The sequence below is a fragment of the Erpetoichthys calabaricus genome, chromosome 18 (genome assembly GCF_900747795.2).
Source record: "Erpetoichthys calabaricus chromosome 18, fErpCal1.3, whole genome shotgun sequence".
NCBI lineage: Eukaryota > Metazoa > Chordata > Cladistia > Polypteriformes > Polypteridae > Erpetoichthys > Erpetoichthys calabaricus.
In genome coordinates this window covers 62,055,276-62,081,337 of record NC_041411.2, presented here as the reverse complement: position 1 = coordinate 62,081,337, position 26,062 = coordinate 62,055,276, and the positions used below count along the sequence as shown (strand labels likewise).

General features: G+C 40.5%; 2 protein-coding genes across 2 annotated transcripts in view; one reads left to right on the top strand and one right to left on the bottom strand.

Moving 5' to 3' along the window:
• tkta (transketolase a) overlaps positions 1 to 10,918 on the top strand; it is a 41,566-nt gene extending 30,648 nt beyond the window's left edge. The window contains exons 5-14 of the mRNA XM_028825069.2: positions 4,676 to 4,867; positions 5,530 to 5,648; positions 5,746 to 5,942; positions 6,033 to 6,197; positions 8,945 to 9,101; positions 9,317 to 9,447; positions 9,849 to 9,932; positions 10,019 to 10,112; positions 10,338 to 10,460; positions 10,654 to 10,918. Of these exons, the coding sequence (XP_028680902.1) occupies positions 4,676 to 4,867; positions 5,530 to 5,648; positions 5,746 to 5,942; positions 6,033 to 6,197; positions 8,945 to 9,101; positions 9,317 to 9,447; positions 9,849 to 9,932; positions 10,019 to 10,112; positions 10,338 to 10,460; positions 10,654 to 10,841 (1,450 nt within the window). The 3' untranslated portion in view covers positions 10,842 to 10,918. The remainder of the gene's footprint in view (positions 1 to 4,675; positions 4,868 to 5,529; positions 5,649 to 5,745; positions 5,943 to 6,032; positions 6,198 to 8,944; positions 9,102 to 9,316; positions 9,448 to 9,848; positions 9,933 to 10,018; positions 10,113 to 10,337; positions 10,461 to 10,653) is intronic.
• A 281-nt stretch (positions 10,919 to 11,199) lies between these two features.
• On the bottom strand, positions 11,200 to 23,731 carry LOC114668438 (transmembrane protein 40-like). Its single transcript, XM_051921541.1, has 6 exons — positions 23,595 to 23,731; positions 22,058 to 22,106; positions 12,936 to 13,188; positions 12,542 to 12,613; positions 12,279 to 12,353; positions 11,200 to 11,478 (listed from the first exon to the last, which is right to left on the bottom strand). Exons 3-6 carry the CDS (start codon positions 13,000 to 13,002, stop codon positions 11,393 to 11,395), a joined length of 300 nt encoding a protein of 99 aa, XP_051777501.1. The 5' UTR covers positions 13,003 to 13,188; positions 22,058 to 22,106; positions 23,595 to 23,731; the 3' UTR covers positions 11,200 to 11,392.
• Positions 23,732 to 26,062: the final 2,331 nt, after the last annotated feature.

The following is a 26,062-nucleotide window of genomic DNA, read 5'->3' as shown; positions in this document are numbered from 1 at the left end:
CATGCAATGATGTGATTGCTGTTACAATGAATAGTGCAAGCCATATGAAACACTGAGGGTTCAGCCAGTTACCTTACCAACATGACAGACACCACATACAGCACCATCACGTCTATCAAAGCTACACTACATCAAAGTTGACTCAAGCCACTGTTCCCATTAGTGTAATATAAGTACAGTAAATTGGTCTGATTACATTAGGACAACTGGACACTGCTACAAATGGCTGTTTTTTGTTGGCAAAACATGTTATGTTTTTTGTATGTATATGCACTCCAATATGAAAACTAAATGTAGCACCTCGTCGGTCAGTTCCCTAAGAAGTGACAATAGGTGGCAGATACAGAATGAAGAAAAAAAAAATAAGTTGTTCAGTGCAAATACCCAGCATTGACCCTCTTAAAAGAGAAATCCATATTACTAACCGAGAATAAACCGGATATGGACGCAGGTACATGGCGATGGGACCATGAGAATTACTGCACCTGCGCGCGTCCCGTAAACCGCAAGCGAAGTCTTATCCACCGCGAACGAAGGAGTCACGGCCCAAAAACAAAAGAGCTCAACTAACGTGAATGAGAAATGAAGCAACAACACGGCCATAGCTAACGACTAACGACACAGCGCCACAAAAAAGAGGATTCTGCGCTGCACCCCAGAGTCAAACGGAAGAGGCTACGGAGGCCCCACAGGTCCACAAAGATAGTACGGAAGGCGCGGGAAAGTACGAAAGGCGCAGGCGTCCAAAACGCGCTTCTGAATAGGACATGAAGCAACAACGCGCCACGAACTCTCCGTATTAAACATACGGCATCCCCCCACATCCAAACCATATAGCATATGTGAATCACATTACAGTGATGCATTATTAACGGTACAACCACAGAAAACGCTCCGTATTAACAGTAAGTGCAATTAGCCATATTACTAACAGTAGACAATGGATAACAAATGGAGTCACGGTCACGGCTCCAAAACGATCCAGCTCAACTAACGGAGCTACAAAAGCGAGCCCGCATGGATAAAGACAATAGACGTAGGCGCCTACAACGCGCGTCTGAAACCGCGGAAGCAAAGCAGGCACAGGTTCAAAACGAAAGACCACAACTGACACAGACGCCTACAGCGCGCGTCTGAAATGCCGCAAGCAATGCAGGCACATATCGCATACATTCATCAATGTATTTCGGGTTACGCCGACAATAATCTCTTTCAAATTTATTTCGGGTTACCCAAGACCAGGGGTTGGCGAGCGAAGCGAGCAGGGTGCGGAGCCCCCTAGTATAGTCTAATATTTATTTAATATGTTTATCATGTTAATGCACATTATAATAACAGCTCAGTGCCATGAATTATTAGGTGTTTGAGTCATCATTTAGCTAATTTGGCTGCATGTCTTTATTTATTTATGATTTATTAATTTATTTTTAATTTATTATGTATTTATTTTTTATTTATTATTTATCGTTTATTAGTGTTGTCATTTCCCAGTTTCTCCAAGATCCTGTGCATGGTTGGGTCATAGTAGCTGAAAATATATGTATGTTCACCCATCAGGTTTCTTTTGTAAATCCCGACTTCTGCATGGGAAGTTGCATACGCACATTTTGGGCCACTTTTTGTGAGCGCACAAGTTTTATAAATGTGACCACTGGAGAGGGTGCTGGTCCATCGCAGGGTGCCATTTACACTCACACACTGGGTGAATTTTGGAAGCAGTAGTTAAACTAACACACATCTTTAATGATGTGGGAGTAAAGCTGGAGTATCCTGAGGGAGACCTACACAGACATAGAGAGAACTTGAAACTCCATACAGACAATGACTGGGAATTAGACTTCAGCCCAGGATACTGTATCTGTGTGGCAGCGGCACTAATCAGTGTGATACTGTGCTGCCCAATTATGTAATCATTTTTTTATTTTTTGTGTAAAACTTTATATTTGTTAGTACTGTATTAACGTTAATTTGTCACACAAATGTGGGCCTGTATAGAGATTTTGCCACCCCTAAAGTATCTGTGAATTCACTCCATTTACAGCAATCTCTAAATGTCATTAACTTGTGTTTTACATTTTACCTGCCATTTCAATAATTTAAAAAGAGCAGTGAGCCTTGCAGGATGTCAGACATGTTAACTCCTACTTCATGAACTCAGAGATTCAGAAACTTGAAGGAATACTGTACCCATGTCCTTCCCTCCCTGACACTTGTATTTTAATAATGTCAGTTTACTTTCTCTATAGTGCCTTCTGGTTTAGTTATGTCAGTCTCCTTCCTGTATAGTGCTTTTGTACTTTCACAATGTCTGTTTCATTTTTATGTAGTGCCTTTGTAGCTTAGCAGTATTCATCGTCCTTGTATGTGGAGTATTTGTGCTGTAATAATGTCAGCCTCTTTTCTTTATAGTACCTTTGTATTTCAATAATGTCAGTATCCGTACTATATATAGTGCCTTAGCACTTTAATAACGTAAGTCTTCTTTCTGTACAGTGCATTTTAGTTCAGTTATGCCAGTCTCCTATATTTTTGGTGCCCTTGTACTTCAATAATATCTTTTTCATTTTTACCTACTACATTTGTACTTTAATAATGTTAGTCTTGTTTATGTATAGTACATTTTAGTTTAGTTATGTAAGTCTCCTTTCTATATAGTACCTTAGTACTTTAATAATGTAAGTTTCCTTTCTCTATAACAACAACAACAACAACATTTATTTATGTAGCACATTTTCATACAAAAAGTAGCTCAAAGTGCTTTACATAATGAAGAAAAGAAAAATAAAAGACAAAATAAGAAATTAAAATAAGACAACATTAGTTAACATAGAAAAGGAGTAAGGTCCGATGGCCAGGGTGGACAGAAAAAACAAAAAAAAAACTCCAGAAAACTGAAGAAAAAAATAAAATCTGTAGGGGTTCCAGGCCACGAAACCCACCCAGTCCCCTCTGGGCATTCTACCTACGGTAACATAAATGAAATAGTCCTCTTTGTATTTAGGATTCTCACGGAGTCACTTGATGCTGATGGTCATACAGACTTCTGGCTTTTAATCCATCCATCATTTTTGGAACATCACGGTACTTAGCCACCACCAAAAGGACACCAGAAAAGGAAACAGAAGAGAGAGTAGGGGTTAGTACAGATTTTAGAGCCACCATGAATAGTTATTATAATGAATTGGATATACAGAGTATAGTGCCTGAGCTTCTATCGTGCCTTTGTAATATAATAATGCTGATCACATTGTTATATGGTGCATTTAATGTCTGATATCTTTCCCTAGAGTGAGTTTTTACTTTTACTTATTTCAGTCTCTTTGCCAACTAGTGCCTTTCACAGTAATTATATTAATCCTTGATGGGCACTAAGGGTAGGGCTACCTCCTGGGCCCACTCATTGCACAAGCTGTCCATGCACTGAGCAGCCTAGATGGCTCTATCTAGGATTGATGGCTGTGAGTTCCTCCTTTTCTTCTGAGGGGTGCAGCAGGGCTTTTCATGGAGATTCCTTTGGGGTTGTCTTGGTCCATTTGTCAGTGAGAAGTGACATGTGGTATGCACAGAATCAACCGCATACACCATGTTCATAAAAGATGGCATTTCTCAGTGTGCGTCTGGTTTTCCCCAAGGGTACATTTTACTGTTTGAAATGATCAGAAAAAAAAAATTAAAAAAAACATTTCTAAGACACCATATATCACTTCCTACTGGTCATCCTCTGTGTCAGCAATACTAATCATCTTTCGGGCACAGGGCACAAAAACAGGCTCTCATTCTACTGCTGAGAGCCTTTTGCTTCTTCTGGATGTGCTTGTGGCTCAATGCCATTTTGGGACAGCACATGATGGATACTCTTGAGGCTGTGGTTTGCAGTTGTGCATTTCATATGTCCTCCTGATGACATTTCAATTACAGAGAGGTTTGTTCCATATAGCACCTTGTATGCCACATTCTTCTCAGAGAGTATGAAAACTCCCGGATAGCCCACTCATTTCATTTCAAACGCCTGGCTCAGGGTGTGGTCCGCATCGTTCGTTCTTTCTCACGAAAGCAGGTGTCATTGAGCTGCTGCGCTGGCATGCATGCACTAATGCGCGTTGTCCTGGCCAATCTTCTCATGTTAATAGAAACATGTGAAGTGGACTGGAAACCTGTCAGGTTAGCTTAGCTGACAAGTGGAGTGCTCATCTTGATTTAAACCTGAGCTTCTGGCTGCAAAGAGCAGAAGTGCTGACGAAATCAAAATGCCTTACCAAGCGGAGAGGAGAGGGATTCACTGAGTGCGCCAGGCTCATCTCAGAGACATGGGACCTCACAAAAGGGCTCACAGGAATTGGGTAACATTGGACTTGGGCTAGGACCTCATTAGAAGGAGAATAAAGTGGGAGGAAGGCGACAGTTCAGAGATGTACAGGCCATCAGTGTTTAAACTGTGCAGATGTGCGACCTGCATGGGAGTCCATGCCTTACCTACAAAGTAATGTGTGCCGAGAGCCTCTGCTGGAGTCTGAACTGACAATTTTTAGGACAGAGACTATCATGGCTGTGGGCAGGAGTGCTCTGAGTGTCCATTTGTTCCTGTCTTCTAAAGGTACTACTGGGATTTTTTCAGACAGTCAGATATTTGCAGGACCCATCCCTTGATTCAATTTGTAATGTGTCTTTGTTTCAGCTACCGTGTTTACTGTCTGCTGGGTGATGGCGAGCTGTCAGAGGGCTCTGTGTGGGAGGCCATGGCTTTTGCTTCCCATTACAATCTGGACAACCTAGTGGCCATCTTTGACATCAATCGCCTTGGTCAGAGTGACCCAACTCCACTACAGCATCAGGTGGACAAATACCAAAAACGTTGTGAAGCCTTTGGGTAAGTGTGTAGTGCATGCCAGTGTGTCATACTGTATGTATGTATAGATCACCAGGTCTCATTTGGATGTTTAGCGCATATTACAGGGTGCACTTAGTAGATGGCAGCCCTTTAACGTCAATGTGGATAATGGTGAAGAAAGTAGACAATTATGGCAACAGCATCTTGGAACTCAGCAGCCACTAAGCCAAATCACTCAGATCATCCAGTCAGTCGCACTTTGTGTTCAGTACCTTTGATGGTGCACGGTGCGCCCAGAGCATTTTAAACCAATGCAAGTGAGAGCTGGACAGCAGATCATGCAAGGAGTGGAAGTTCAAACTGGGACATTTACTGTTTGGAGCCATTTATTCTGAAATTGCTTACATCATTAGTGGAATTTTTGCTAGCTTCATACCTCATATCCGATTCTTAAAATGCACAGATTATGCTGAGTTAAAGACATTTATTCTAAAGACGTACAGAGCATCAGTGTGGTTTTACGCTGTTAGACAAATTACCACAATCGATGTGTCCGTGTCAAACATAGAGAGCTAGAGTCTTACCTACCACCTCTCTGTGCTTCCCAGTTGGTTCAAATTCTGTAAGCTTGGCATGTGCTTTTTAATCTGGCCACTGTAAGGTCTTTCCTGCCCTAATACTGCTTGTGCTTTTCTCACCAGTTGGAATGCCATTGTCGTAGATGGTCACAGCATAGAGGAGCTCTGTAAGGCCTTGAGTCAAGCAAAGCAGCAGCCTACAGTCATCATTGCTAAGACGTTCAAAGGAAAGGGCATCCCAGGTACTGAATCTGAATACATGGGTTGGGAAGCTCTAAAATGCTTAACTCTCTTCCATGTTGCTGTTTCAGGCAGTCTAATAACTGAGCCATCTTACAGATGCTGAAGATAAACTTAGCTGGCATGGCAAGCCCCTTCCCAAAGAGATGGCTGACCGCATCACTAAGGATTTTGAAAAACAGATCCATAGTAGCAACAAGAAGCTTTGCCCTCTTGCACCAGAGGAGGATGCACCAGCGGTCAATATTAAAAATATCAAGATGCCCAGTGCTCCTGATTACAAATTGGGAGAAAAGGTATTCCTCAAAGTCTTGGTCCATGGGGTCACGCGGGACTAATTAACAGCACTACTTAGTTCACACAAGCTTCCTCTTTTCTTCATATAGGTGGCTACTCGTAAAGCCTACGGAATTGCTCTGAAGAAGCTGGGTCATGCCAATAACAGAGTGGTAGCCATGGATGGAGACACCAAAAACTCAACCTTCTCAGAAATGTTCAAGAAGGAGCATCCTAATCGCTTTGTGGAGTGCTACATTGCGGAGCAGAATATGGTAAACAACACATTTGCTGTCTTTGTTCTCTCATTTAGTGATACTAGGGGTCATCTCTGTAATTTTACTGACTGAAAAACTGAGTCATTAAGATTTTTTTTTTTACATAGAAGAACTAGTATCCTCATATGTAATGCTATGTGTAGAATTTACAATAAAATATTGCATGCGGACAAAAACAGAAATGTACGTACACTCACAAAAATTCTGATGCATAAAACTGTGCATAAGAAAAGTTACACAAACTTACCTTTTATAAATCCCAATCAATGTGAACTTTAACTCACAGGCATGCGCCTACAGCCCCACCCTGACTCCTCCCAGAATTACACCTATTTGAATATGCAGATCAAAATAAATAGACCCTTCCGTTCAGTGTTTTGTTAAAGGCAATGGCAAAACCATGTATAAAAAAGAAGAATTGCAGTGAATGCGAAATGAGTGAAGTGAAGTGGAGGCAAGGAGAAACGTTCTATTTGGTAGCTTAAGCAGTAATATGAGCAACAAAAAGAAATTAACAGAGTGTCACTCACAAGTTTTAAGTTCAGAAAGTTGCACAGTGCTCAAAATAAAAAAAGAAGTGGTCAGATGTCAAAGTCAACATGAAAAGGCAAGTGTCTGAGTGTCATAGGGAGCGTATTAGGGCCACAGAGAAGAAAAATAAAGGTCTATGTCCAGATTAAAATCGAAATGGTGACTTTAATATCAAAATTTCCATGTTAATCTCGTAGTTTATTTTGTCATTAGAGTAGAACTTTGTAAACTTCATCTTAAAATCGATGTTTCATTTACCATCCTAACTAATGTGGCACTAGAATGCTTCATATTCTATGTGTTACCCAACTTAGTTGATAATTGCTACATGCTTGTTAAAGTAGCTTTTTCTTACACTGACAGGAGTGTGCAGGCAGTGTTCACCATACAGAATACATTACATTCATTATATTATAGCTCTCTGAACATTTTAGAGTACAAAGATGTATACTTGATACCATTTTCATGATGAAATGTATTAAAGCATTTATCAAAACATTTGGGGGCACAGTGGCACAGCAGTAGCAATGAGCCGGTGCCCTGTCCAGAGATTGTTCCTGCCTCCCGCAAGATACCTGCTGGGATGCATGTAACCCTGGATGGAATAATTTATTGCAGCAGTACTTTGTCTGTCAAATGTACCAATTCACAATTCCTGTCCTTTGGTTTTTTTCTCCACATAACCAATGGCCACTCAATAAGCGTCTATAATAAAGGTAAAGCCAGATGTAGGCTTAGAATGCTGATTCTTCAAAACTTTTAAGGGACATTAAAAAATCTTCATTATATATGTTTAATTATTCCAACCATCCAGAGTTGTGCCAGTCGCAGCAAGCACAGAACGCATGGCAGGAACAATCCCTGAACAGGGTGCCAGCTCATCGCTACCGTGATGTCATTATGCCCCCACATGTTTAATTATTAACAGTATACATTATTTAAATGAAGTTAACAATTTATCTGTAAAATGTAATATACTGTACATACTTTAATTAATCTCTTCATAAAAATGATATCAAGTATACATGTTAGTATTCTAACTGCCCACAGCTCCAAGAGGATAGCTCTTAGAAATCTAAATCGACTTAGAAGCCAGTCATCATCATCTGTAAATATGCACTTTCTTCTATTGAATTGAATTTAATTCCTTTATTGTTATTGTATGGTACAATGAGATTCAATATGCAACTCCTCTATAAAGTAATTTTCCTATAAAATAATAATAATAATAATAAATGAAAAATATATCATATGAAAGCATAAGTACAATATACATGTACATATAGTGCAGATAGTGTAAATGGTTCCTAAAGTGGCTCAGGTGGTGCGATGTTACAGTTGTAGTGCAAGTTTACAGTGAGGTAATTGTAATTATAAGTTCAAACCGTTCTACCAGGAGCACTTGATGGACTGATTGAGTGTCTTTATAGCTCTTGGGATGAAACTGTTTCTGAGCCTCGATGTATGTACAGGAAAGGCTCTGAAGCGTTTGCCAGATGGGAGAAGTTCAAATAGACTGTGGCATCGGTGAGAAGAATCCATGCAGATGCTGGTAGCTTTCCTAAGGCAGCGTGTGTTATAAATGTCCTCCAGGGATGGAAGCTGTATCCCGATTATCCTCTGCGTCTTGACACAACCTGCTGCCTTGGCAACTACCTTTTTCCCAGTGCAATGCTGCGTGCAAATGGCTGTTGCTGCATTTGAAGCAAAATTGTTTTATTATAGATAGATAGATAGATAGATAGATAGATAGATAGATAGATAGATAGATAGATAGATAGATAGATAGATAGATAGATACTTTATTAATCCCAATGGGAAATTCACAAGTAAGTATTTAAGTAAATTTGTTGAGGTAGAAGAGTTATCTAAAGAAAATAGGAACAACTCATGTATGTCTTATAAAATTGGAAACAAAAAAAGGATTAAATGAGCTTTAAGTTAATAACAAAACTTAGTCAAAACCAAAAGCTTACAAAAGCTCTTTGGTTTACAAACAAAGTTTGAATAATCAAATGAGGGGCTATGACAACCAGAATCCGGAATGGTATATTGATAACATCATCATGACATCGCAACCAAATGTCAAAAAATAAACAAGAATGAGTAAAAATACAATTAAAACTAGTAGAGTAAAAGGCTGCAGTTTAATTTCATGATAACTGGGCCCTTTGCTTATATTTATGATTTATGGACTATTTCTGTTCTGCCAGGTGAGCATTGCTGTGGGCTGTGCCACAAGGGACCGCACAGTGGCCTTTGCCAGCACATTTGCTGCCTTCTTCACCCGAGCATATGACCAGATCCGCATGGCAGCGATCTCTGAGAGCAACATTAACTTGGTGGGCTCCCACTGTGGCATCTCCATTGGTTAGTATTTGACAGGACTTTGAATTGTCCACACAAATCAACCATCCTTTAAACCCCAAAGTCTAACATATTGGTGTAAATCTTGCTACTTCAGTTCATGTCTCTGCTCAGGTTGTGGTACAATAATGGGTTCTGGCTTTATTTCTGTTACATTGCAGTATTTTAGGGTGACCTGCCTTCCTGTGAACTATATTAACCCCAAGTGATTTTTCTAGGTGAGGATGGCCCATCACAGATGGCTCTTGAGGACTTGGCAATTTTCCGTGCCATCCCCACAGCCACTGTTTTCTACCCTAGCGATGGAGTGTCAACTGAGAAGGCTGTGGAGCTGGCTGCCAACACAAAGGTATGTATGCATTAAAAGTTAGTGGCACTAGAGGGAGACAGAGAACTGTCCACCTCCCTTCTGAAGCTCTAAATCCTCAGGTTTTCTTCCATGTAATATTTAAATGGAACGGACAGAAGTTGTATAGCAGCACTTTTGCATCTAACCTTTTATAGAAAAAACAGACTTATTGCTACTAAATAAAGAGTGTCATATAGGTGCTTTCTTCATGGTTGGGTCAATCACATAATGTTAGTTCTGTTTCTCTCTTTCTCGTCCTGGTTCCAGATTATATAGTGCCAGTCTATGGGGGGTACACAGCCTCCCAAGTTGTACCCATTTCCTTTAGGTGTTCCCCAGTAGCCTCACTAAAGCACTCAAAATAGAACTGACTGTTCGATGTTCTGCTTCCTCCCTCACAGGGCATTTGCTTCATAAGGACCAGTCGCCCTGACAATGCCATCATTTACAAAAACAGTGAGGAGTTCCAGATTGGACATGCCAAGGTTGGTGTATACAACTCGGGCCAACTGTCCGTAGTGGTGCTTATGCAAACCTGTCAGACTCAGTCAGTTCTTACTCTTCCTTCCAGGTGGTGCAGCAGAGCAAGAATGACCAAGTTACTGTGATTGGGGCCGGAGTAACCCTGCATGAGGCAAAGGCCGCTGCAGAACAGCTTAAAACAGGTAGGACCGTCAGCTGACTAGATTTTAGTTTCCTACTTATTCTAAGACTTCTACTGTTGGAATCCTGCAAATTAAAATGTTTACTAGAGAGAATGTGATGGGTAGATGGATAAAGGGTGACTGGAAACTCCTGCTGGATTTGCACATGAACAGTTTAGACCCAGTGGTAGTGACATGGCAGAGTGATCCCTGCTGGTGTAATGTACTTTTTATCTTTCCTTACAGAAAATATTTTCATCCGTGTGATTGACCCATTTACTATTAAGCCCTTGGATGCAGACAAAATCATGGAGAGCGCCAAGGCGACCAAGGGGCGCATCATTACCGTTGAGGACCATTACTATGAAGGTGTGTGACGGGGCTATTACATAGAAAGATAGGGTTGGGGAGACTTTCTTTAACTCAGGGACTAGTGGTCTAGTTGGCCCATGAGTGGACTGTCAGATCGACAGGTAAGAGATATCTGAAAATGAATCTTAAGACAAAGGCCTGGTACACTAGCAAGTCTGCCAGCCTCACAGTGTCTCTCCTGTTCTTACAGGTGGACTTGGGGAGGCAGTGTTGTCTGCAGTGGCAAAGGAGTCTGGCATTACGGTGCATCCTATGGCGGTGTCTGGCGTCCCCCGGAGTGGCAAGCCTGCAGAGCTGCTGAAGATGTTTCAGATAGACAAGGATGCCATTATGAAGAAAGTGAAAGAAGTGATAAGCATCACTGAGAATGCCATTTAACCACCATTAGGAAGTAGCACTGATGTACCTGTAAGTTTTTTTTTTTTTTAATAAAGGCTTTGCTGCCATCAATAAGGGACAGAGTGAAAGTGTATGCCTACTGTCAGGGCCACAGGAGAGTTGGAGAGGATCACTATACCACATGGCAGGTAGTTCACAGTAAGCTAATGTAATGTGCAGTGTGCACAAGGTGTTATCTGACCTCCAATTACTTTATCTGTGTATCTTCAATACAGCCTGGCACCACTTGTCTGTGCTGCTGCCCTCATAGATCTTATATTAGGGATAGGCTGGCATCGGCACTGGCAACCCTGTTCAGGATGAAGAACGAACAGGGATAGACCCAAAATACAACAAATTTAATTTTAATCAGACTTTTTTATTTGGATTTCTATGCTCTGGCAGAAAAAAAAAAAACATGCCTTTCTTGAGGGACCGAAGGAAGGAAGGACTCGGAAGACACTGGAGACATTATCCTTCATGTGTTTGTCACCAGGGCCTTTTAAATGGTTGGTGTGCCACACTGCAAGACATGCTGCTCTCAGAAACTCTCAGCGTCTCCAGATGGAAGGCACCCATGAACTTGTTTCAGGAATCATTTTAATGAAATAGTAGAAAACATTTAGGACTCTTCGAACTGTGTAAAAAAAATTAAAAGAAAATAAAATAAGGTGAACAACATTGCACTGGATGTGACTGCCAGACCAGAACACCACCAGTTGTCGGTCTCTGATTGCAGAACGAGGTGAGACACAAAAATAAACGTACTGGGCTTGGGTCTTTCCTGGAAAACCATCTGGAGGTCCGTCTGGATGTGAATCAGAGAACTATATCCCCTCCTACACGCCCTATCAAACCGCCGACCAGCTAGGTATATCCTGTGAATAGCCCGGTCAGTCTTCGCACAACAATCACTACATGAGTTGCCGCTATAATGTTGGGTGAAAAAATCGAACAGCGAATCAACATCAAATTTCTCTCGAAATTGAACAAAACAGCCACAGAAACTTATGAAATGATAAAAACAGTGTATGGTGATAACAGTTTTTGAGTGGCACAAACATTTCAAGGAGGGAGAATAAAATGTGGAAGATGTTCAACGCCCAGGTCGCCCATGCTTGTCTCGGAGGGATGAAAACATCAAAACTTGAATCAGATTGTTCGAAATGATTGTTGCCTAGGTGTTCAAGCTATTTCACAGTTGGTTGGTATTGACATGGAATCAGTGAGACGCATTTTGCACGAAAAACTTCACATGACAAAAGTTTGTATAGAAGGTGGCAATGTTTAGAATGCTCTAATTCATCAATAAATATTTTTGTGTCTCACCTCGTAGATCTAGGATGGTGAGCTGGCTGGTAGTTGTTTATAGTGTCTGCTTGTACTTATTTGAACAGATGATGCCTTTTCCAAAAAATAAATAACATTAACACTCACCGAGGGGGAAATAGATGGCAGTGATTTCCAGAAACGCAAATGTGATCAGAGCGACTCCAATAGAAAGGATCAAGCCTGAAATTAACAATGTCGCCTATTAATAAGTTTGTGTGGCCCCTAGAAGTACCATCTCCTTTCTGTGGACTTGGTGGTTTAAAAGCAATTTCAAAGGTATATGGCCTCTTACCAGCGGTTCAACATTCCCTGTATTCCACTCAGGCACAATCAGCATATAATGACTCCATTCAGAATCAAAAGCTTACCTTTATACAAATGGAAGACAACAAAGCCAAATCCAAAGGCAAGGAAGGCGATGAGAAGGTGGAAGAACTCATCTGAAAGACAGGAAGGGAAGGCTTAACAGTTTAGTCTTTCTCTATCAGTAGTAAAACATCAACATTCAATGCCACCTGGATATGGCAACTTCAGTTTCCAGAAAACCTGTTCTTATGTCATCTCATAATGTAGCACACTTCATTACTGCTATTAACACTGCCGTCACAGCTGCACTGGCACACTTTTACACTGGTACCTTAGCGCCTACCTTTTTTTTGGACACTGTTAACAAATCTGACATCAACCCCTCTTTTGTCACCTTACTCTGGTGCCAAATAATCCAAAGCACTCGTATCACAATGACTCACTTTGAAAACTTACCACTTTTCCTAACAATTTTTCCAGTCTTCTTCTCAGACTCTAGAAGAGGTAAGTTATTTATTAGCATAGCATCATATCAAACATGTCACCAAAGATGGACACTTAACTTCTTTAAATCATAGGCCCTGAGAAATGTAATGGACTTGGATTGCATCTCAGTTACCAAAACTCATTCGTGTTGAGTCCTTGCATCATCCTTTTCTACCATTTGGGCACATACCTTCTTTACAGTGGAGCTCTCTTTGCCGAGTACCTGGAAATAAAAGAAACACTGTAGTAAGGGGAAATTATGGACAAACAGAACTACATGGAAGTATAAAGTTAACACACAGCTGAAGGAGAATCCAATGTTCACCGCTATGGTGGAGACTATCTTCAAACCAGGCTCCATTTTAAATACTGTAGTGGGCTATCAGAAGACATTTTACAAGACTTTAGCTGGTCCTTTGTGACTGCTGTTCCCCCTGCTGTGACGTGAAGGTGAGTAACAATCACTCAATGTCTATTTCATGTAGCACCCTTCACAGTAAGCAAAATCATAGAAGAAGGCATTAAATAGCAAACAGAAATTTGTCATATAGGCAGTCAGTAGGGCCTAATGGGTCAGGTATGGGAGTTTAAACTGAAAATGTGCTGCTGACTCACTGCTCCTGTAAGTCACCCCGGGTAATGGCATTTGCTAGATATACAATAATAATAATAATAATTTCAAGAAAATCTTGACAGGAAAAATGAAACAGGAAGGCACCGGGCCTGTATGAAGTTCACAATTTCTGGTTTAAGTGGTTATCCACTCTACACTTGGTACTTGCAGACAAACTGATGTACTTTATTCACAATCCACATGAAACCCGATTCAAAAGACGCCACAGATGCCAAAAACTACAGACCAATCACTTGTCTGGTGGGGCTCCACAAAATACTTACTGCATGCATAACAACCAAAATATACATACACATCACTGATAACGAATAACAAAAAGACCGCCAAAGGCAACACAACTCTTAATTGACTCCATGACACTCCAGCAGGCATACAAAAAAAAAACAGAAACTTGCACACAGGATTCAATGGCTACAAAAAATCATTTGAGTGTGTCCTTCACACATGGCTAGTACAAATATTACACAAGATACACCTTGTCCTCATACACTGCTTACAAACACTACTGGGGCACTGGGGAACACTACATGAACGTATCAACAACATATCGATGCAGACAAACCCAACACAAATAAGACAAGACATCTTCCAGTGGGACTCGCTGGTTCTGTCTCAGTCTCAGCCTATTACCAAACATATTAAACAACACACAATATGGACGCAAATCTAAAAAAACACCAACAATACACCCTTTCTCATCTAATCTACATGGGTGACATAAAGATATATGCAGGAACAAACAATTACAACAGTTACTAGAAATAATCTAAACGTATTCATAAGACTTACACAAGGAATTTAGACTGGAAAAATGTCGATCAATTAATGTAGAGAAGGGAATCCTTGGAGAAGGTGGGCATACAGTCGTGACTGAATCAGAGGGTCGACTATACAAAAAACTCTGGAACGTGATGGCAAGCCTGGCAAGTAAAACTGCAACAACTCCTTTGCTGATGCTAGAAATATTAATAAACTCAGTTTCTTGTGTCATTTTTAGGAATTTATTAAAAGTGTATCGTGACTGGGGCTGCACGGTGGCGCAGTGGGTAGCGCTGCTGCCTTGCAGTTGGGAGACCTGGGTTTGCTTCCCGGGTCCTCCCTGCGTGGAGTTTGCATGTTCTCCCCATGTCTGCGTGGGTTTCCTTTGGGCGCTCCGGTTTCCTCCCACAGTCCAAAGACATGCAGGTTAGGTGGATTGGCGATTCTAAATTGGCCCTGGTGTTTTTGTGTGTGTCCTGCGGTGGGTTGGCACCCAGCCTGGGATTGGTTCCTGCCTTGTGCCCTGTGTTGGCTGGGATTGGCTCCACAGACCCCCGAGACCCTGTGTTTGGATTCAGCGGGTTGGAAAATGAATGGATGTATCGTGACTTTTGGGACACCCTGTATATTCTTAAGGATGCTAACATTACAGATAGTACATGCAGATACTTCCATAAGAAGCCATCTATAAACTAGTGGCAACAGACAGTTTCCACGCACAGACACAATCAGATGGCAGACATCAAGAACTGGCACTGCACCACAAACTAGTAGACACACACAAACCATATTAGAAACACAACTAACCCACCACAGGGCTAGAAAATGCCACACATAAACTATACCAGTACAGAACTATCTAAAGACCAGTCAAAATACTGGTAATCAAAGAAAATAACACTAGAGATATTATTACATTGCTGTACCAAACACCCACATAATAAAATACAGAAGTAAACAGAAATGTCACAAGAAATATGGCGGTTACAGAGAATGGAGAGACAGCCGTTGTGCCCACTGTTGTATCCACCACTGGTGTCATCCCACAAACCAATACACATTCAGAAAACTACAGAAAGCAGACATTTTAAATACACGTCACATACTATACTGAAAAAATTCCGTAACTCCAACACAAACCCCTAAACACAGACACCACATAAACCTGTCTGATGTCTTGGCCTTGGCCTAAAATATCTACTCTCTATATATAAAATCCTAAGCCTGAAAGTGCAACGATTTTGCGCAACGATTTTATGTCACGTTTTTATGTCACGTTTTTTTGACGCTTTAAATTGGGCTTATTTTAAAACCTACATATATATGTTTGGTATCGTTCTTTTTAGAATTTATCAAACTTTAATGTGATGTTGTTAGATTTTCAGATTCTTATTCTGTTTTTAAATTATTAACTAAAAAATATCAAGAACTCCCATGAGACGAGACTTTGTGCCAAGACATTTAACCATGCCCGGGGCCGGAAATAAAAGACAAAGAGAAGATGACAAAGACAACTGCTGTACAGGCTTTTAAATGTTCAAAGTGCAGCACGAGATGCAGATCACGCAGCACGTCAGCAGCAGCAAGCCAGCAGCTGATCAAGCAAAGAGGAGGTAAATAAAACTGCATTTGTTTCCCATTGTATCACCGTTTAAGAGGGGGTTTCAGAGGAGCAACCGTGTCTCCCTGGGGTGCGTTCAGCCCCCCTCTTTACAACACAAACGGCAGAGACACGAAGTGGCTGGCGCTTAGCGTAGGCATTGGGGGCATTTGGGCTAGCGAAGCGAGCACGGGCTAACCCCCTAGTACTTTATATAATAATAATACCCACCAAGTCACCAAACTGTACCAAATGGGACAGACAACAGCTGGCTTTATTCAATAAGGGCGCGCACAAAAAGGCGAGCTTCAAAACGGCAACCTCAATTGGGCGCGGCGAATAAAGGCCCGCGTAAATAAAGGCGAGCTTCAAAACGGCAACCTCGATTGGGCGCGGCGAATAAAGGCCCGCGTAAATAAAGGCGAGCTTCAAAAGGGCCACCTCAATTGAGCGCAGCGAATAAAGGCATTCGTAGATAATTTAGCTCAAATGGCTCTGGAATATGTGAAGAGCAACAAAGGTGCAGATCTACTTGTAGTCGAAGGCTAAACATTCAGAAAGGAGAAAACTATCAACGGGAAACACATCTGGAAATGCACTGAATATAGGATTGGAAAATGTTCGTCTCGCTGTCATACCAAAAATGGATTATTCGTCCAGAGACCATCTACGCACAACCATGTTCCAGATGTGGCGAAGATCGAAACAAGGAAAGCAATAGTGGACATCAAACAACGAGCAACAATATTCTTGCTTTCGCCTTTTTATACATTCAATCATTGCCTTTATCTAATAAATTTTCTTCACAAATTTGTTCCAGAAATAGTTCGTTAGAAGTTCATGCATTAATTAATTGGATGTTTTAATATTCTTGCTTTCGCATTTTTATACGTTCAATCATTGCCTTTATCTAATACATTTTCTGTAATCATTTTGTTGCGTTTGCCTTTATTCACTGCACCCAATTGAGGTCGCCCTTTTGAAGCTCGCCTTTATTTACGCACGCCTTTATTCGCTGCGCCCAATTGAGGTCGCCCTTTTGAAGCTCGCCTTTTTGTGCGCGCCCTTATTGAAGGATACCACAACAGCTGGATGAATGTTATCCAAAGATAAGGAGCTAGAAGAGTGATGCATCTCCTGTGGCATTTCAGTCCATACCAGCTAGGGCTCAGCCAACATCAGGACTGTAAAATGGGGCTTCATTACACAAATCGCAGCTCTAAACAGGGTAGTGCCCTTGCTCACTGTTCTCCATCTGTTCTCTTCCTTGGTTTCTGTTCTGCCTTGATGCTCTGTAGTCTGCAGCCTGTTTGTCAGTATTTCTCTTCCAGCTCTTTACCATTATGTACTGCAATTTATATTTTATTATTGATTAATTGATAAAGAGCTGTATAACAGGTGAATTGTGCTATATAAAACAGAAAGGATTGATGACAGCACACATCACACAACCTCTGGCATGTAAAGGCCCAGAATAGTGTGGTGATTACTTTTGCAACTTGCAGACCATTTTTAAAACTGACAGCCATATGTTTAAATATTGGACTGATTTTGTTCTTCATACTGCTCAAATTCAAGAGTGCATCTAAACTTAGCCATGACAAACTTTACCCAGCATGAACAGTACAGTGCTACTTTTAGAAAGCGTTAAATTACCTGCTCTCATAAAGTCTTTTATTCTAGTGTTGATTTGTCCTGCAAAAGACAACGGGAAGGTTTAGACAAACAGAACATGAAAGATATTGTGTTCACATCAGAATCACCTCTCTTGGCACTGTGCTGATGACACTCCGCCCCATGAGAGTGCCCAGGGTTACGGTGCCCAGGGTTACGGTTAGGGTTCTCCAACAGGAAATGCGTCAGACTTGTTGATAAGCCATGAGAGGCTGACAGAGCTCGCGTTTGACTAATGCTGCTTCCACAGTGCACACGTGTTCTTAATGGTGATGTCACACCACAGTACCTGATCAGTTTTAAAGGAGAACACTCCAATGCCTCTGTGAATGGTGCTGTATAAAACAGAAAGGACTAATGGCAACACACATCACACAATCTCTGACGCTTAAGTTCCTAATATTGGCCCTCAAAGACCATACTTAAAAACTGATAGTTCTTTTAGTATTAGGATGATTGTGTTCTTCAAATTGCATTCAATTCCACTTATTACAAACACCACCCAGTACTGATAGACAGTGACAACTGCTGTGGGTGCTAGTGTTACGAAATGTCGCATTACCTGCTAGCACGAGGTCCTTTATTTGATTGGTGAATTGTTCTGCAAAATACAACAGGAAGCATTAGGACAACAGAACAGCAAGAGCTTTGTGTTCCCAGTAGAATATCCTCATTTGGCACTGTACTGATAATGATCCATCCCATGAGAGCCCACCAGTGCCTTTGCTTGCAAGGGTTATGACTACAGTTGGAAATTCCTGAGGTTTTCTAGTCCTACTGGTGATAAGCCATGAGAGGCTGACAGGCCTCCTGTTTAACTAATGCTACTTCAACAATGTGCATGGGCTCTTCTTAACGGTGGTATCATGCCTCATCATTCCATCACTCGATCGATTTATCATTTTTTATATTTTCAGATTTTATCATCTATATGCTACACCGATTCCTCTCCCACTTGGACAGAGGCAGTGGTGCTGTAAGAATTATGTTTCTAGACTTCTCTAGCGCCTTCAACACCATCCAACCTCTGCATCTTAGGGACAAGCTGACAGAGATGGGAGTAGATTCATACCTGGTGGCATGGATCATGGACTATCTTACAAACAGACCTCAGTATGTGCGTCTCGGGAACTGCAGGTCTGACATTGTGGTCAGCAACACAGGAGCACCACAGGGGACTGTACTTTCTCCGGTCCTGTTCAGCCTATATACATCGGACTTCCAATATAACTCGGAGTCCTGCCATGTGCAAAAGTTCGCTGACGACACTGCTATCGTGGGCTGCATCAGGAATGGGCAGGAGGAGGAGTATAGGAACCTCATCAAGGACTTTGTTAAATGGTGCAACTCAAACCACCTACACCTGAACACCAGCAAAACCAAGGAGCTGGTGGTGGATTTTAGGAGGCCCAGGCCCCACCTGGACCCCGTGATCATCAGAGGTGACTGTGTGCAGATGGTACAGACCTATAAATACCTGGGAGTGCAGCTGGATGATAAATTAGACTGGACTGCCAATACTGATTCTCTGTGCAAGAGAGGACAGAACCGACTATACTTCCTTAGAAGACTGGCGTCCTTCAACATCTGCAATAAGATGCTGCAGATGTTCTATCAGACGGTTGTGGCGAGCGCCCTCTTCTACGTAGTGGTATGCTGGGGAGGCAGCATAAAGAAGAAGGACGCCTCACGCCTGGACAAACTGGTGAGGAAGGCAGGCTCTATTGTAGCCATGGAGCTGGACAGTTTGACATCCATGGCAGAGCGACGGGTGCTGAGCAGATGCCTGTCAATCATGGAGAATCCACTGCATCCACTAAACTGTGTCTCCAGACAGAGGAGCAGCTTCAGCGACAGACTGCTGTCAATGTCCTGCTCCACTGACAGACTGAGGAGATCGTTCCTCCCCCACACTATGCGACTCTTCAATTCCACCCGGGGGGGTAAACGTTAACATTATTCAAAGTTATTGTCTGTTTTTACCTACATTTTTATTACTCTTTAATTTAATATTGTTTTTTTGTATCAGTATGCTGCTGCTGGAGTATGTGAATTTCCCCTTGGGATTAATAAAGTATCTATCTATCTATCTATCTATCTATCTATCTATCTATCTATCTATCTATCTATCTATCTATCTATCTATCTATCTATCTATCTATCTATCTATCTATCTACCTGTTTGATGGCACATGCATCACTATGGACATCCCATATTAATGTGACTATGGGCATTACACCATGTGTCAGCTCAACTTCATGCAAGAGGGAAGCTTTTGAAGCTTTAGTAGCCCCCCACCATGGCTCACACCATTTAACTTAATTTGGTTCTAATATGTGGAGAAAATGAGAAAGAGAGAGAATGTGCAAACTCCGCACTGGCATTGATCCATACCTAGGGCTGTAGAGCCATACAGCAGCACTGCTAACCACTGCAGCATTCAAGAATGATCATCGAAATAATTAAGAAAAATGACAAATCTTAATCTGTATTCTTACTAGCTGGCTGACTCATTTTTGTATTTCAAATTAAACTGAAGTAACCCATAAGTTAATTCAGAAAAAGATTCTGAGGTCTTCAAAGCTGAAGGGCCTGAAAAGATTACCTTGTATGAGACGCCTTCTTTTGGGCAATTTTTGTAAACCAAAAATAAAGTACTAAGCACTTTACACTCCCTACTAGTAGACAGCACTGTCTAAGTGTTAATGGAATATTCTACCCAAAAATTATATTTTTTTATATGTTACTTACTTCATGTAGTTTGTAGTGATGACTAAGAAATGATTAATCTCATCTTTTTTATGCAGAACTTAGAAAAGACAGTTGTGGATGTAACAGGGGTTTGTAGTGACCATCACTAGACAGCAGCAAACAATATAAGAAACATCCATGAAAAATTCTCACGTTCTCGTGTTGTATATTTCATATGTCAAGTCATCCAGTTATTTGCTTACAACATCCCAAACACATGTATTTTTACAAAAAGATTTTTAAATAAACCATTTGCAGGAAATGCTTTTGTAAACAAAAATGGACTTGAATTGAAGACCTGCCAACCCCAACCCCCCCATTCATTGGTCAGGAGTCCAGCCTAGTCACAGCCAATTCATTGGCTAATGTGTGCTTCATGTAATAGCAACAAAAAGTGTCCACTGATGAAATTGTAAAACTAAAGACCAAGAGGTATAGAAAAATAAGTGAAAACATCATCATACAGTACTTGTGCTCCAACACGCAGAACATCAACTCACCTTTTTTGTCAGCCATCATTACAAACCACATGGGGCAAGTAACGTATAAAAATATCACTTTTGGGTGGAGTATTCCTTCACATTGAGAATGACAAAGCCTATTCCTGTGTGACATGGGACAAGTGATGCAAGGACCTTGGGCAGTTTGAAACTCTAAAAAGACTTGACAGCACTTGGAGTGGCTTTGAAATGACAAACTCCTGTTATACAATCCATCCATCCATCCATTTTCTAATCTTACTATTTCAGCTCAAGCTCAAGGCAGGTCGGTGACTATCCAGGCAGCACTGGATGAAAGGCAGGTGCCAACTCTGGACAGGATGGTAGAACATGGTAGGGTACATTCTCATAGTCACTCTTATGCATCAGTTTTGAGGGTCCATGCTCCCAAATGTGCAGCTTTCACATATTAAAGCCACAGTCGCTCTACTAATTCACAAAAAATTATAACAATAATGAGGACATTCATTTACAGAATATATTAATAACTCAGTAATAAGAGAAAGCAGCAAATGGGTCAACTGAAGTGCTACCTTGGGACTATTCTGTGACAAGTCAATTATCATGTGTACTCAGTGCAATAAAATTAATACTTACATATCTCCTCAGAACAGCTGATGAAAATACAATACAGTAAAAATTATACTTAACATCCAATATACAGTATAAGTATATGCAATCCTTGTTCAGCAACCTTACAACATGTGGGTAGAAACTGGGCCGGAACTGACTAGGGTGAGTAACAGTTACAAAAACAATCATGTTACAGGCCAGGAACAGGAGACACTTTGGATATTTTATGCTCAAATATCTGACTCCACTGCTAACTTTCATCAGCCGTACCCTGCACTGGGTGGGTGTCCCATCCAGGGTTGATTTCTTTTTCTGTTGATAGGAAACACTCAAGCTCCCCATGAGCAATTACTCTACAGATGGATTAATAATTTACTGTACATGGATGGGTGATTTATAATTGATTGATTATGATATGATTTAGAATTCCTATGCACTAAACATAATTCTGATTTCTTTTATACAGTGCCTTAGACAAAGAGGATCTTAACATTTGTGATTCCCATTCATTAAATGGCACCCACAGACTTCAGGGTATAGCAGTGCATTCATTAGAATGGCAGTAAGGTTTTAGGTTGTGTCAGCTGCATTGTTACATACCTTCATATTCAGTCATCTCCTCAGGTTCTGCTGTGAAACTCTTATTTTTCTGTTCCAAAGGAAAAAGGTAATTAGCAGAAAATGAAAATGAAAAAAGATTGATTCATTTATTTATTTTACTTACTTTCTGAACCTGCATTTTAAATAAAAAGGCTAGCAGAGAGTGAAAACTTTCAAATAGCACTGGGTGCAAAGGAACTACCAGTTCTGAAAGAAGTGCCTCTCCACTTTTTTATGGTGGGTCACAAAGAGATATCAATCATCTTAACTTACATGTCTTTGGCATATATAGGAAAGTGGTGTAACAAAAGAAAAACCTACACAAACACAAAGAGAACATGCAAACGTCACACAGAGTGTGACCAGGCTGTTAAAGGGAGGCAACAGTTCTTAACCACCAGGACCCAAGAGAACTCTTACAGCAGACAATGGCATAAGTGGAAGCTTAAGGAGCAACAGTTTGCTCAGCAACAACAGACTGATGCTTCAGTTTCATTGGTAGCCCAGAAGAGGGTGCTGTCACCTCTCTGCTCCAGATTCATTCTTTTGAATGTCCAGTCACTGACTGTGTGGAGTTTGTATGTTCTCCTTATGTCTATTTGGATATTTGTCTGTGGACTCTGGCTTTCAGTCCACAATTCACAAACGTGTTTGGTAAGGTGACTGTTGACTAAATTGACTTTGTGGGATTGTGTGCATGAGTGTGCTCCGTTATTCAGTGGTGCTCCATCCAGGGCTGATTACTGGTTTATGCCTGGCACTGCATAGGAAAGCCTGCAGACCCTAAACTGAATTAGGCAAGCTTGAAGAGATTTAAGGAGAAATGCATTTGAAGACAAGTGAGCTGCCCAAAAGGACTGTAAAACTAACCTGAATTGCAATGGCTACATAAAATACAGGCACAGCTGAATTGAGCTTAATCTTCTTTTTCTGAAACTGAAACACCAAACTCAGAAGAGCTCAGGTAAGGGGTCTGAAAATAGCCACATTGCATGATGGGAAAACCAGTAAAGTAACCCACTGCAGGGTTTGAAAATATCAATGGAGCAGCACTATGCTGGACTCAGAAAGGACAGCTGGCATCACTTCAAAGCTGTTGGGGCAGGATGGGCAGGAGTTTAGATAGGTAATCAATAATCAATCAATCAATTACTTTGACTTGGCATACAATGTAGCTGATATGAGTTTGCATTGATGATGCACACATAAATAACACAAGAGAAACATTAAAAAACAAAGAGTACAGCATTCAGTAAGCTACAACAGCAGATAAGAATATATTACAATCTACCAGGGAATAGGCAGGCATTAACTTCAGATGGGTGAGGAGGAAGTTCCGTCTATGATCAATCAGTTGGGAGGGGGGTCAAATAGGAATCCCCTCAGACTATACCTTTGGATATCACACTTAACCCAGTTACACAACGGGTATCATTGCCCTCTCCTAAAAGGTTTAAGAGATTAGCAGCCTTCAAGAGCCAGCTGAGTGGCTGCTGCAGGTAAGAAAACCATTGACAGGACCAGTGATTCCATTTACCTTTGGGCTGCACTTGATCATACTCAGCGCTTCTATTCCCCTCACAGAGTTCCACACAGAATTACAGTTGTCTTTGAATTTCCAGATTAGGTTCTACAAACATAAAATGATTGTTAATTTTCTTGACTTCTCACTATGCCTTTGCTAACCCCTTGATTTCTGTTTATTAAATACAAGAAAATGTGAAGATGAAGGTGTGAAATTTAAAGCTTATATGTAAAGAAAGATAAGTAAAGTGGCATGTCTAAATGCTAATAATGAGCAAATTAGGTGCTAAACATTACAACTACTTGTACAATGAGTTCATCCCAGATCTGTGAAGCCAATTTCTTGAGTTCTTAGCTCTTCACTAATAACAAATTAGCCCACACACTTGATTTTTCTGTCACAATTGTATACAGATAAAGAAGGCAGAAGTTCCATCTAACTACATCCCAGTTCAGTTTTGAAATTACCGTCCCATCATCACAGTGTCTAGCATATTATAGAATGCAGAAAAAAATATCATCACTTGTGACACACTTCAGTGTCACCAGTCACAGCAGGGTGGCTTAGTCTCACTGCACTAGATGGTCAGCATGTAGTGCACACACAAGGTCCAAAAGTTTCCAAACTTTGTAAGTAATTTATATAATACGAGCTGTATATACCCGGCGTTGCCCGGGGCAGAAGTAACCTAATCGGTCAAACACTTACATATATACCAAAGTAAACCTAATCGGTTAAACAGCTTCATATATACAGAAGCGAACCTAATTGGTCAAACAGTTATGAATGTGCAGAATGATTTTACAAACATTATGCGTGTTAACAATCATTAAAAAGAAAAGATTGAGGAACTGTTCTTCTATATGTGATGAAGCCACTAATAAGACAGATTTTTTTTCAGGACCCAGCTGTTTCATAACTAAACTACTGCCACCCCCAAAGTAATGCCTAATAGTGGTTTTTGGGGTAGCTGTGGAATAAAAAGGGTGTTTTTTAGTCAGTAAGAATCTGACAGTACCCTTCAGTACGGGCTGAAGGGTGCCTATGTAAGGTTTTACATCCTTCCCGTATGGAAAAAAAAACATACTAAACTTTTTTTTCATCATTACAGATAATCTCAGTCAAATCGAAGTACGCATTCTCAATTTATTTTTATCTAATTTTTAGTTTTTCACAAAGCCATCCCATGCCAATTTGTATGAATAAACTTTTGCTAGAGAGTTACCAAAAGTTTATTCATGCACATATTTTAATACGGATAATCTATCTCTAATCAAGGTTCTCATTTTCATTCTAATTTAAAATAATAATAGATACTCATTTTTTTGTTCTGTTTTAGAAAAACCAATCTATGCCACCTACGTCTTCGTCAAGTCAGCTTCATCCAGCTTCATCACATATAGAAGAAGAGTTCCTCAATCTTTTCTTTTTAATGATTGTTAACACGCATAATGTTTGTAAAATTATTCTGCACATGCATAACTGTTTGACCAATTAGGTTCGCTTATGTATATAGATTAGCTGTTTGTCCGATTAGGTTCGCTTCTGTATATATGAAGCTGTTTAACCGATTAGGTTTACTTTGGTATATATGTAAGTGTTTGACCGATTAGGTTACTTCTGCCCCGGGCAACGCCAGGTATATACAGGTCGTATATATATATATATATATATATATACATATACACACATACATGCAGTTTTAATAACACAGAAATCAATATAAACATTAACATCATTATCATATGAGAATATGAAGTAATATATAAGAAGCACATTTCATATAAATATAAATTATTAAACAGTAAAATCTTCTTCTGTAATTTGCTACCGTGGCAATTTGTGTGTCTGTCCAGGATTTTAAATGACCTGTAGCTCGCAAACCGTTGCACCTATACACTTGAAATGTGGTACACATATAGTACGTCACGTCTACTATCCGCTTTATGGGTGATGATTGTTTTAGTGTTTTTATCTTTATTTTATTTTATTGTACAATCAAGTCCTATCTGCGCACAGCAGGGCAGCCGTGGGCGGATGCGTATGGTGTATTCACTCCATGTTATCGTGCATTGCGCTGTCAGTGGTATTTTGATAAAAGAATTTGAACAACATATAAGAAGCGTATAAATTATTAAACAGTAAAACATTAACATTTAAGAAGTAAAGTTACATTAAGTACTACTGCTGTGCCTTCGGGTATACCTCATTTTTTGTTTGCCCATTACATGCTTAAATGTATACATTTTTTGGTGCACCTACCCGAGAACACGCGACATATATAACCGAGCGTGGGAGAAGCATGGATTTTAAACACGCGTTGAGTTGATGTGCTGGTCTCCCTCGTGAAATAACTGGTAATGTTTGACTAAAATCTACAGCGAGTAAAACGACATTAGCTCCTATTTTTTTTTTTACGATCTCTGAGATGTTGCTTTTTTCGGTTCAAGGCTTCATAAGCTCTTTTATGTTGTATGGTG

Excerpts from the sequence above, each read along its gene's own strand:
- LOC114668438 (XM_051921541.1), bottom strand. The coding sequence starts at position 13,002 with ATGCTAATAAATAACTTACCTCTTCTAGAGTCTGAGAAGAAGACTGGA. Across the intron at positions 12,354-12,541 it reads TGTCTTCCATTTGTATAAAG|GCTTGATCCTTTCTATTGGA; the intron begins GTAAGCTTTTGA and ends TGTTAATTTCAG. Across the intron at positions 11,479-12,278 it reads TGCCATCTATTTCCCCCTCG|TTCGAAGAGTCCTAAATGTT; the intron begins GTGAGTGTTAAT and ends TTTTTTACACAG.